Source organism: Drosophila eugracilis, unplaced genomic scaffold, assembly GCF_018153835.1.
Source record: "Drosophila eugracilis isolate 14026-0451.02 unplaced genomic scaffold, ASM1815383v1 contig_90, whole genome shotgun sequence".
Classification (NCBI taxonomy): domain Eukaryota; kingdom Metazoa; phylum Arthropoda; class Insecta; order Diptera; family Drosophilidae; genus Drosophila; species Drosophila eugracilis.
The window spans coordinates 6,917,728-6,930,869 of record NW_024573812.1 but is presented as its reverse complement, the minus strand read 5'-3'; the positions used below and the strand labels follow the sequence as shown (position 1 = coordinate 6,930,869).

Sequence of the window (13,142 nt, the reverse complement as noted above, 5' to 3'; positions counted from 1 at the left end):
AGGATCCGCTCATAGGTAGAAGATTGCCGGACAGCTTCTCTTCGTATCAAAAAGGTTTTTTTTTATTATTTCAGTAATGCCTTTTAAACACCTAAAAAAATATATGTTGCCCGAAAGACAAAGCTCAGAGTTCTCCGTGTAGCTTGGAACGGGTGAAAGAGCATCTCAATATCATCGGCAGACCGAATCCTATTCGGCGGTGCTCTCGATCACGGACACAATGTCTTCGGCGGCATCGCAGAGCAGACTGTAGGTCTGCATGTAGAGGGAGTCCTTCAAGTACTTGCTGGACTTGACTCTCTTCGAGATGTTCTCCACGACCTCTATATTCACTGATGTCTCAAACGGATCCTGCTGGCGGTTCTTCTGCGACAGTCCGCCGAACTCCTTAGGGAGGGGGTTCTCCGAGAGGTAGCGAAGGAGTTCCAGCTTAAAGAACTGCTCATCCAGGCCAAAGGCCATGGTCTCCCAGGCGTCAATGGTGCTGCTGATAGTGCCACGCACGTAGATAAAACGGGACCGTTCCTGCTCCGGATTATGCTCCAACAGGGGAAAATTCGAGCACCTGTTGCACTTCATCGGCTCGAGGACTTTCACCAGTTGATTGTGGAGATGCTCGCGCAGAAACCGGCTCTCAAGCTTGCCAATAATGTTACGCAGTGCCTGAATGCTCAGATCCCATGGTCGATCGCGTGGCTTCTTGGCCAGTTCATATATGCCCTTAAGAATCTCGAGATCCTCGTACCGATCGCAGCGATAGGAATAGTTTTGGGCATTGAAAACCTCGCGATCATCAAGGGATCTCTTGTAGGGACACAGGGGCCGGGGATTCTCAATGATCGGCGCCAGGCTGGCCTGCATATTAAGGATACTCTGCGCCTGCAGTCTCTGCTGCTTGTCCAACGGCACCTTTTTATGACCCTCGAGGCGGCGCAGAAACTCAGCCGGCATGGTGCACTTACCCTGGATAACGACGTCCAGGCGACGGGTGCCGCACAATGGAGTCCTTCTCAGGCACAAGTGCCAGCGCTGCGTGAAGATGCCCACCGTTTGCGGCTGGAACATTACCTGGATGATGCGGCGACCCCGCGGCTCAAGGATGAACTCGCTGCGGTCGAACACAAGTTCGGCGTCTACGGTCGCACGATCGGATCGCAAGCGGGCCTTGCTCAACCAAAAGACGTGCACAAACTTCGGACTCAGGTTCTGTGGAAAGTGGTCCTGTTAGTGAACTTGTTCTGAGTAACCTCACTAAAAGTGTGGAACGAGGCTATGGGATGGCCCCGCTTTCCTGTCTGTATGTAGAAATAATCACTAAATATTGTTACTATTTTGAGGACTCTCTAACCCTTTAAACTTAGCTCTGGAGCACAGGTTTCCCCAACTAACACCACATTTTACCTGGATATCCAGCAGCATCTTCACCTTGCGCTCGTATGGATCACATTCAAGCATCAGATAAATATTCTTGCTTGTAGGGCCACTGGGCTGGCGGTAGTCAAGGAACATGCCATTAACCATCAGGCCGTTTAAGTCTTGTGGCTCGTCCAAATCTTGGGTCTCCACCTGGTTCTCGACATCTTTTAAGATTTTCTCGACTTCCGTATCGCCCTCGCCTTCCTTAAAGGACACCAAAAAATCTAACTCCAAGTCCTCTTCCTCCTCAAAGGTGGAGTCGTCTGAGATATCCTTTAAGGAAGACTGGCTGACCTTAGTGATCGGTGGCCCTTTGGCAGGCGGCTCCATTTTTGTCTGCGTGACCTGCAGCTGCTGAAGATCGGGCGCAAATTCCAGAACTCGTTGGATGGAGCGCTTCTTCGTCTCGAGGCGCTGGCTCAGAACCTCGGAGCGCTGAAACTGGCTCTCGACTTCGTTGGCCGCCAGTTGGGTGGAGGCCAGTTCCTTCTGGGTGACCTCCGGCAGGCCAATGAACTCCACCTCCTGCAGCGTCGGCTTGACGGCGAACAGCTCCTTTATCTCGAGACACAGATTGGGATCACAGCGTGGCTTCAGCGAGGTCATTGTGACATTCTCTTTGAGGCGGTCGAGAGGTCGCGAACGATCGGCGGTGTCAAGGATGCGCAGGATCATCCGCTTGCCGGCCTCGTCGATGGTAGCCGAGCGGTTGAAGAGCACGTCCTCGGCCCGCTTACCCGTCTGCCGTTCGATCCGCTTTTGGATTCGTTGGCGCTGCTCCAGCACGCGGTTCCAGTTGCGCAGACGAGGATCCATGTCGAGATCATCGTCCTGCCTCTTTAGCTTCGCCTGTTTCTCCGCCTTCGCCTCTCGCACTGACTGACAGTGCTGATCCAGGGAGCTATCCGACTGCTTTTGCGGGAAATGGGTATGCTTCAGGACCTCGTTTAAAATTTCGTCCAAGACCTCGGCGGGAATGTGCTTGGGCTCAGGCTCCTCATCATGTAAACAATCTATGAAGTTCTGCTTTTCGGAGTCCGAATACTTCGTCGCGGAGACTATGACCGAGTGGTGGGTGCGCCTCATATTAGGGATTTCTTCGCTGTCTGATCTCTCAAGGTGATGTTTGTTAAAAAAGTGTGACGCGGAGGAATAAGTTTGACAGGAGACTCATGACCTACTCGGAATCATACCCCCATTAACTGGCATTAACTTCTATATGTTACATTAATTTACGGAGACTGTCTGTGATCCGACTAAAAAATCAAACTGTTCTTTTTATGACGTGTTCTCTGTTAAAGTAGCCATAAACCACCTTCTCGTTAGCTGTAACTGAGTATTGAAAAAGTGGCCATTACTAGTCTAAGAGCAGGCAGGGAGGGGGGAAACTACTCAACTATACTTAGTTCCCAGTAAATTGCAATTTATGAGGCTGGCTGTTGTGCTAATTTGCTAACAATCCCCACCAAATAGCACCGAAAGCCCAATAGAAAACCCGGTTCGTGTGACAAGTCATCGTAATTTTGGCCCAGGCAGTTGGGCCGGCCTTTTCGGTTGTTCAAATTTGAATTTCCCTCGCCATTTACCTTAAGACTCAATGACATTGACGTGCCGCCTTCACACAATTCAAACACACAAAAAGTTGGCAGAAGTTGTTGTTGATGTGGATGTTGCCATTGTGACTGGCACGGCCAGCAAAGAGAAAGGAGTCGCCTCGGCTGTCGTATATCAACTTACCTGAAACGATAAGAGAGGAGAGGAGAAATATTAAATTGATTTATACACAGGTCATGTGCAACGTTAGCAGCAACTGAATATGAACTATTCCTTATTTATGCTCGGCTCATAGGCTCATTAATTATGTCATCTGCGGTTTGGCTGGATGTCGAAGTTAAGCTTTCATGTGGCTTGGGGGTTAGGATTTACCCCACCCTTTGGGAAAGAGGAAGTGAAATGAGGTTCTTCGGCTGGTGGGTTTTCCATCCCAGAAACTCGGAAAGTTTCCGCTTAACAAAAGGGCGAAACACAGAAAACAGTCGAGTGAAACAAAGCCATATCAATTACCCTGGCAACGAACCGTACAGAAGTATAAAGTAATTTAGCCCCAACCGCTAAGGGAGGGATCCTGGCCAAGAACAAAGGCCGCCAGACCGCAGAAAAGGAAGCCGAATAGGGACTGATAGTGGAGCAGGTGGAATGGGTCGGAGTGGAGCATTGTTGGCAATTTCAATACTCATCATTATTATGGCGGCTGGAAGCCCTGGAGTGCATGTGTTCCATCTACGTGCCGGCGAAATGCAATCAACATATTGTAATTCCGAAATGCATATTGAGAACGTGCAAAAGATACCCGTTCTTGCAACAATGCCTTTGCCTCTGCTGTTGCTGCTGTTGCTGCTGCTGCTGGAGTTGCACTTAACGGCCCGGCGGAGGAAAACAAAACGAAGCCATGCCGAAACCAGGGGACATTGTTGCCGCCGCTTCAAGTGGATCCAGCAAAAAATCTGGCAGCGTTTGCATTTTGATTTCCCATCTCGGATGCTCTCTAGCAACGCATTTATTATTTACCAGCCAGCAACAGGCAGCCAACAGCCAGCGACAGCAGCCAAGAGCCAACAGCAACTCAATTCCGCAGACTCATGCTGCAGTTGTCAACGACTGCGACGAAGACCCACTTGCCCCACGGTTCCCCACATCCTCCATCTGCATGTTGCATACCTCTTGGTGTTGACAGTGAGACAACAGCACCAGCAGCAGCCGCAGCAGCAGCAACTCAAGACCCAGACGCCAACTGTGGCGCTTGTTGAGTGAAGTCGGACAGACGGACGGATCGACGGGCGGACGGATTGTCGGATTGTCGGACAAATAAACCCGTACAATCTGTTTGTGAGCTATCAATGCAGAAATGGGTCCGTGGTGTGGGCAACACTTGGGGATTCTTTGCGAATCAGATTTATATCAATTCCTTACATTTTAAAATAATTTAAATTAAGGGAATAACAATAATATGTCATCATTTTAAACATTGCAGTTCTATTAAGTTTCTTATATCCGTATATGGGTTCACTTTTCAAGTTATAAAAATAAACAACTTAAAAGGTTAAGTCTGGAAGTTTGTTTCCAGTAGCTGAACTCATTCAAAGCGTATTCGTTTTGATAGTACTAAATTTCTCAAATTAAAATAGGTAAATAATTATTTAAATATTTTTTTTCAGTTATATTCAATGAGAAGCATATAAACGATCAATATAAATTGGGCCTTGTACAACAATTGAGAATTCAATGCCTTTTTCTGTTAAGAAGTCACTTTATCAATTGAATATATTGAATTGGAAAAGGTCAGCAATGCTAACCGACTGATGATAGGAAGGATTCCAACACCATTCATATATAGACATGAGTAAGGAATAAGTATCAAGACGTAAGATTATCCAGTTATGAAGATTCAGCAAGTTCAATGGAAATTATGTAAAAGTAGGACTGCCCAAGGACTTGATTGTAGGAATATTATTTGATTTTAATCAAACATTTATGTCTAATTATCCTGTTAAGAGCTTTTAATTTATGACTGCGAAAGTAACATATAATTGCTACTCCGAATCAAGCATAAAACCCATATACCCACTGCCACCTGCAAGTGCAGGGTACTCAGCGTACTAAAACAAATTTATTTGCGCTCGGTTAGTTGCTGCCCGACATGCAAATGTTGTTCGTCGCATTTGATGACGCCCATAATAATCAAATTTTTATTGAATGAATTGCAAGCTGTTAAGACGCGAAAATTATTTGTCGGGCGCCGAGGCCAAATCCATTGAGATTTCCATTGGCCGGACACGGGACTTGTCCAGGCGGTTGGACCCGCCCGGTCCAGATCGTGCGGGTTCGCATCGCATGTGTGGCCATAAAAGTGCGTTACAAATAACTGCACTTTTATTGAATAGTGCCGTGGCGACAAGTGCTGCCGCTGCCTTGGACCGTTAGAGAGGTCTGCTGCTGCAATCGAACACCAAGTTGCAAATCACTGAGAGAAATAGCTGTAAATGTTATGACAATAACAACATTCATATTGGGGTCTTATTGGTTTAGCAATAGCAGAGTAGGACAAATGTATCGATAACGAGCTATCGATATTTTAATGGTATTTAAGTAACGGAAGATGTAATAGCAGGAAATCATGAACGGTTAATTTTTTTGAGTTAATCCAATATTTTTGAATTGGAAAAGAGTACCAGATTTTCGAATTCTACGTTATTTCTAGAAAATATTACAAAATTGCGTTTTGGTAGTTGTGGAATTACAGATCCCAAAAACTGTTAATATTTAGCAGATCTTCTTCAATCCTTGAATGTCGAAACGCTGCCGATGAACCTTTACCCGCAGTAAACACTTTTGGATAAACTGCAGTAACATAAATACGAGTACATTATTTTTCCCAGTGCAGACTCAAAATCGAAGCTAGACTTGAAAAGAGTCGACTCGAGTTAATTGCTGTGCAATTTGTGAGCAGCAAAATGGAATGCGCTGTCAAATCAAACCCGAAGCACTTAATTAAAACTTATTGAAGGCAATCGCCAAATGTAGCGTTGGCAATTGCTCTCCTAATTGCATAAGCATGTTGCTGCTGTCGCGGTGTTGCATACGCATATGCCACAATGTTGCATGTTGCATATACGAGTATGGGACTCGTTTGTTTACCTGACTTCGGCTGACTTGATGATGGCCTTGGGCGGCGCATCCCAATAGTTGGGGGCGGGTGGCACCCACTGGCGCAGCACTTGATAGTTGCCCTCCAGCAGTGCCATGCCCTCGATGACCTCCTCGTCCGAGTCGCCGTCATTATTGGGTCCATCGTTGCTGTTAGTGTTGGTGTTGTTGTTGCTGCTGCCATTGTTGTTGCTGATTCGACTAGCGCTATCGGCATGCAAATTATCAAACGAATTGTTCATTGTTTCGGCCGGAAAGGCAGAAGAAAAACACTAGACTGAGATTTTGGCGCCGCTTTCACTGCCACTTCTCTGCTTCTTCTATGAGAGTCTTGGATTTTCCGGGTAAACAAAGATGCGCATTGCCATTTGCGCTGACTCACAGACACAACCACTGGCACACTCTCACAAACACAACCACAAGCACAAGCACAAAGAACTATTCTCCCAAAAAAAAGTGGAAGAAGCTGAAGCAAACAATAACAAAGGCTGCCGGCAGAAAAGATTGAGGAAAATTCAAGTTCGCAGCGGTCACATTCTATTTAGCTGGCACAGATTCTGGGAATTCGCGATAATTTCTTGTCTTCGATTCGAGTTAAACAATTGTCTATATTATTACAGTTAATTGCTGTTATCGCGGACTCTTATCAGTAGCCGGAATATGCGGAAAATACGCGGAATCGTCGGCTCCGTCCGCTCGCGTTGCACTCACGGCTGGTTCTTCCTTCTAATCGGCGAAATGCTCGTTGCGTTTGTTTTGGCACGACGGGATTGACAAGCACGGCGAAAACCCAAACACATCGCACAAAGGCTCACCAATACAGGCATACTGAGCACACACACAGATTCATACACACACCCCATGGAGGGTTAATATCTGGCACTCACTTTTGCATCCCTTGTCGATGGCAGAGAACTCGCCCCGAGCTCACCTCACGTCCTTGAGTCCTGCGATTTCGCTGCTTCAGTTTCAGTTTCAGTTTTGGCCGCTTCGCCTTGCGATTGCCGGCTTTTCCTTCCTCTTTGTAGTGTGTGTGTGTGTGTGTGTGTGTGGAAATAAGGGTTTGTAATGTAATGTTTTTATGTCTGATTTCGTTTTCGTAGATTGTGGTGGTGTTGCCTGGGAGGGGGTGGTGGTGCAAGGAGGTGGGCCAGCACTCAATGCACGCATATTGTTGAAATTATGTAGCGAGGTGTACGTCAGGGGGGTTGAGAGGCGGTGTGAGGCCGGTGAGGAAAGTGTGCGAGAGGGGGGCCTTAAGTTCAAAAAAACGTTTTTCAACTGTGGGGCTAGGCGTGTAAAATGGTGTTAAAGAAGTTTATTCAGGTTTATATATAAACTTGATATCGCCTTTTGATAAAATGTTGTCTCTTTTCCGATTCTGTCTATCTTTATTAAACATAAATATGAAGTTTAAAGCCAAAAGAAAGATCCACCTAAAAAGTTGACTTAACCTTTTAATATTCTAACATTGATCATATAAACTTTAACGGTTAATGCTTGTTTCTCCCTGTTATTTAATTTGAATTTATTATCATATCCACCTTAACTTTATAATAACTCTTGTCCCACTGTGCTCAGTTGAAACTTATAACCATAAAAGTCTGGCAGCCACGATCCCCGTGACCTCTCACACACACTCTGGTAAAGACCTTTTACCGCTCACACACACACACACTCACAGGTACAGGGAAAGGAAACTCGAAACGAAGCGAACATACCCCAAAAGCATTGGGAAAGCGAACAAAGAACGGAAGGAAGCGGACGCTCGAACGTATGCTCATATTTTGCTACAAACTCGAAACGCTGAGAGAAAGCGAGACTCGCTCTCCGACTGGGAATTCTCAGCAAATCTCTCTCCAGGACTTCCATCCACTCTCTTGATTGCCAGGTTTTTTAATTCACTCACTCAATTTGAATGTCGTTTGGCTGCCGGCTGTTGTTTCCAATGTTGTTGTTGTAAAGAAATCACCCCTAAGCGTCTTCACGGTAATTTGAACACGTGCCGAGCAGCTGAGCGAGCTAGGTGGTTGGGCGGCAATGGGTTGCTATCTGGTCACCCAAAAGCCACCCCTGTCTAAAACGCCGGCCAGACACTCTGGCGATCGTTAAATTTTATGATTTCATATGCCTCTTATGCTCCAAACAGGACGCACATCTCGTCCAGTTGGAGAAGATGAGCTTCGCTGGCAATTAACATTCGAAAGACGAAAGAGTTGGCCGGAGGCAACTGTACTTTCTCTACCCCACTCACAGAATGCAGGCCAAAACAATCAACTTGGCAACACTTACGAGGCCCCAGGGAATAGGATGCACACGGAGGAACACTGGGAGAAAATGATAAGTTCATAATCGAGGAGTTTTGTTATGAAATCAAAATGAGCTTCACGATTAGTCAAAAAATGAAAAGGTTCTTTTGTGTACAGCCTAAGATTGATACGAAATGTGATTCATTCTGATCATAATAGAATACTAAGAAGTGATAAAGACCAAATAAAGATTAGAATTGGAATTCCCAGAAATTGTCATCAAATATATTATAAGTTTATTTCGGTTTTATTAATGGAAATTATTGGCTTGTTATTAACTGCAAACATATATAAATCGTACTTTTTCATGCTATTCTATTATATTTTATTCCAACTATTAAAGTTTAACTTATAAGCATACTAAAAGCGGATCTTTAAAAGCTAATTCAAAGTTGAAAAAATGATGTCCTTTTCGGTGCACTGTTTCTCAAACAACCTGATATTTGCTTAATATTTTTGTCTCTGTGGTGTTACAGGAAAAGTGAAAGCTCCGCTGGGTTACGCTACGGTATTTAATGTGCAAATATCCCACACTCAGCGGGTCTCGACACCCACTGACCCACCATGCCGCCGTCGCAAACAACAACAAATTGCGTCGTTTGGCAAATCAACCCTGCAGACAGGACAACAAACATGCATATCTACCAGCAGAGTGGGTGCGGAACGTGGGTGGTGGTGGAGCAATAACAACCGACACTTCAACAGCCGCACACAATTTCCGTTTTGGAAACAGGACTTTAGATTAAAGCGAGCCCTTCTTCAGAATTTTAATTAAAATGCATCTGGGATGCGAGTTCTGGCTGTCATTAGCAACATGTTGCTGGGAGCAGCATTCAGAGCAACATCACAGCCAATGACGTTTGTGTAATTTAATTTTATTCATTGCAGAACTCACATAGTTAGCAACTCGAATGGCTCAGTCAAGAGAAAAGGGCTGACACATCCCCACGGGGCAAGCACACTTGGCCGAAAAGAGCATTCCAAAAGAGGTTTCTTATTTCAGCTGTAATCTTATAAAGCAATATTTATAGACTCTTTTGAGATTCTACTTTAAGAATTTCTAAAGTTTTTGGTGATGATGATAACCTGCTGATCCATGCATTTTATTGCCCTTCTTTGGTTAACAGACTTTTCCAAGAATTCGAATCAAGAATTTTAATTTATGCAAGTAAATATTAATCTTTTGCGATTTTTTATTTAATATTTAAAAATATATTTAAAGACCATAAACAGATCTAAGAATTTTCCTCAGTATAGCCACACACACGCTCCACTTCAGTTATGAGAGTCGGCATAAAAATAATTATATAAACTTTATGCCCTTGCCGTCTGGCAGTTCTTCGATGGGTCTTTCCACCCTCGATAATGTCGCAATACGCCCACGCGAACCCTTGCTGCACCACCTCTGCCTCCATCCTGCCCCACCCCCTCCACTTCAGACAGACCGCACAGTTTTGAAAACAGCAAAACCGAGAGCGGTGTAAACATTCTGCCCGCCGGCGTTCTCCCCAGCTAGACACACCCACCCAACCACTACCCGCCCACCGACCTGCTCTGGGTCGGCTTTAACATGATTTGTTGGATTTGGCGAAAAAGATTTCCTAATTCCATTTGCTAGACGGGTTTACGGTCCATGACTATTTTCGGGGGTTGGCTAACCAACTCTGACAGGGCTAAGCAACTTGTGCCATTGCCAGCTTTAGTTTTTGGATCGGAGCATTGGAAATCGATCGGAAGTGCTGGGAAATGCAATGAAGCCATCTATCGGGCGGTAGCGGTATTAGAGGTGTTAGTTTAGATTAACCTCACACGTTAAATAAGATTTGTTTAAGATTAAGTAATGTATGCAGATAAACTGTATATTACTTTTAAGATTTTATTAATCATTGATATATTTCGTTAATATTTCGTAGATATTTCAATTTTTGTGGTAGGTATTAACCCTATAAATGAAACTAATCTTAACATAAATAAGCCATTAACATTTTTGTCTGCAATTTTTCATCTGCTGATCATGTTCAGCAACCCGTTTAAAAAACTTTTAAAGCAGACATTACCCAAGATTGGTTGGAACATTAGTTAGATTAAGATATTGCCTTCCTCGATCTACACATCTCGACAACCCTCCTAGAGCAATTTTGAATGAAGCTCGTTGCTACCTCACCTTGAAGTTCAATTTGAGAAATGACAATATCTAACCACTGCCGTTTCCCATCATTATGAAAGAAAACCAAAATGAGGCAGGCCTGAAATTAGGGCCATTGGAACCATCTCAATTACATTCTGGCTTGTACTTGTAGCTGCTTTATGGTTCCTAGTCTGGGCCACAACGTTGAGTATTTCATTAGCGGGTTGTCTGATATTTCTTAACACTTCATTACGGGAGCACTATTAGTTGTCGCTGTGACTTTGATATGGCCATTGTTGTGTCTTCTTCGCTTTGGGCCCTGTCTAAAGCAGTGGGAACGCGCAGTTGATGGGCCCACACAGAAGTGGCCATAAAACCGGGAGAGAGTGCCGCGCACTTGGCCGTAACTATTCCACTTTTTTGGTCACCCAAAAGCGGCATTATAAGCCGATCTTTGGGTCGTTACACCCGTTGCCAAAAAGGCAAAAACGAAAAAGAGTGGAAAATTCGGATGAGCATATGCAAATGTGGAACATATTGTTTGGCAACTTCCTAGAGCCATGTTTGTGTTTATTTAAAGACTCTCCACGCCTCGTTGGACGGAGCCACATGTTGACGAAATCCGTGGCCAGGGAACCACATCAAAGTAGCTGGAAACGCAAATGAAAGCGAGCATTTCGAAATGGGAAGCCATCTGAAAGAATTCCAGTTAAACGTTCTCGTCTTGAGGCGATGTACTAAAAATATATACTCGTACTTCTGCTAGTATCTGAGTATATAGATTCAGCCATCGCTGGCGGCCAAGACCAAAACTCAAATAGACTACGAACACATTTGATGCCTATTTGTGTTTGCCTTCGTGTTTGTTTATTATTAAAATCAGCTTATTTGCACTCATTTCGTCTTCGGAGCACAGCCCGCGGGGCATTCGGAATGGGTTCTGTTCCGGTTAAGGGGTTCCGGTTTCGGGTTCATAAATATGCAAGTCATTAATAGAAATATGATGTACCCGAGGCACTCGCCCGTCCACTTCTGTCCTGTCCGCTCTCATCAAAGTCAGAAGGCAGCAGCATCAACCCTCTGAGACAGTGTGAGTGGGTGATGGTGATGGAATGACAGGCTAAGCGATCCACTGGGAGTTAACCGGTGGAGTTAACTGGGTAGAACTGCCTGCATTCTGGCACACACATAAATTGAGTCAAAATTATGCTTCATTTGATTTAACACAATCGGTTTGACTCGGCCGTTGATGCTGTTGTTCCGATGCCATGTCAAGGCATTTCATGTTGCCTTCCCAAATTTCCCAAACAAGGTTGGTGGCTGTCTCTCGGCCCTTTCAGCGACAATTGGATTAGGCCCAGGATGGCATTGATTTGGGCTGTTGGGGGTGACATGTAATCGAGCACTTTTCAGGCATTGACGTTCAGGCTTGCCCTCAGGGCAGGGATTGAAGTTTGGGAGTAGGGAATTCGAGAGTCAGGAAATGTTGATACTTGGAATCTGTTGCCAAAGTTTCAACATCTGATCAAATTAAAATACAACTTAGATATATACACGAACTTGACATTGTAACTTATATGGATAAAGATAAGGTGGTCCAATTAATCAGCTTTATTTTATATTAAAAGTAATGTATTTAGTTTTACAACATGAAAATACAGCCAGCCTTTAATTGACGGCCAGATTCGAATCTAATCGGGCTGATCTTGTTACAGATTCGAGTGCTAGAAACCAGAAAAGCGAGTTTAATAAATAAATTATCCAACTGCGTCGACATCGCTCTACATGAAAGTACTTTCCATATTCTACATGATTTCAACGCCATTATACGCTGCACCCCCTGCAAATCGATCGGTATCTCTATGGCCCGATCTGCCTGCGGCTAAAGGCAATAATAAACACATTGTCTTTTTGGGGGCAGGGGGTTTTCCTTTGAGTTTTCCAGCCCGCATCCCACCCCCTGCCAGTGATCGGTTAAACGCTAATATTTCCGCTATTGGCAGCGATTTCTTTCACTTAACCGCGGGCCACTGCAACTTGCACATGTTTTATTTTCCACCGCCACACTTTGCTTTCAGCATGCTTTTCGGTTTTTCCTTTAGTTTCCCCCGCCCCCGTCTGGACCAGCGAGTAGCTCTGTTTTCTGTTTTTTATTGACAGGCTGCTGCTAGCCAGCGGCTGCAATTGCAACATCCGCACATGTGGCCAGCCACCAGATCTACTTCTGCCTCGGCTTTTCCTGTTTTTCCTTGCAACACAGCAGCAGCAACGGCAGCATTGTTATTGTTTATTGATGCACTACTTTGCGCTATTTTCGTGTGGCAACTGAAAATGCAACTCCAGCAGATGGCGATGGCATGCTAGTGGGCGTTCGAAACTAAGAACAGCGTCCAGAAACCAGAAACCAGCATCTAGCATCCAGCATCTAGAATCCAGAAAACGAGGAGCAGTTGCCGCTTTTTGTGGCCAGCTCTTAAAATACTCGTAAATAAATTGTTACCCAACTCGGCAGCAGATGCAGATTTAACGAGCTGCCTCCGAAACGAAGGAAAGATAGAAAGGCGACTTTCAATTAGTTGGCTCAA

At 44.8% G+C, this 13,142-nt stretch overlaps 2 protein-coding genes across 3 annotated transcripts in view; both read right to left on the bottom strand.

The window, feature by feature from the left end:
• Positions 1 to 13,142, bottom strand: part of LOC108112641 (protein prickle) — a 62,582-nt gene that overhangs the window by 33,454 nt on the left and 15,986 nt on the right. The window contains exon 1 of one of the 2 annotated variants that reach the window (XM_017222756.1): positions 6,112 to 6,914. The exons of the other annotated variant lie outside the window; for it this stretch is intronic. Within the exon in view, the coding sequence (XP_017078245.1) occupies positions 6,112 to 6,362 (251 nt within the window). The 5' untranslated portion in view covers positions 6,363 to 6,914. Of the gene's footprint in view, positions 1 to 6,111; positions 6,915 to 13,142 lie in introns of those variants that run through there. 2 annotated transcript variants of the gene reach the window in all.
• Positions 47 to 2,573, bottom strand: LOC108112644. Its single transcript, XM_017222760.1, has 2 exons — positions 1,402 to 2,573; positions 47 to 1,206 (listed from the first exon to the last, which is right to left on the bottom strand). Exons 1-2 carry the CDS (start codon positions 2,500 to 2,502, stop codon positions 190 to 192), a joined length of 2,118 nt encoding a protein of 705 aa, XP_017078249.1. The 5' UTR covers positions 2,503 to 2,573; the 3' UTR covers positions 47 to 189.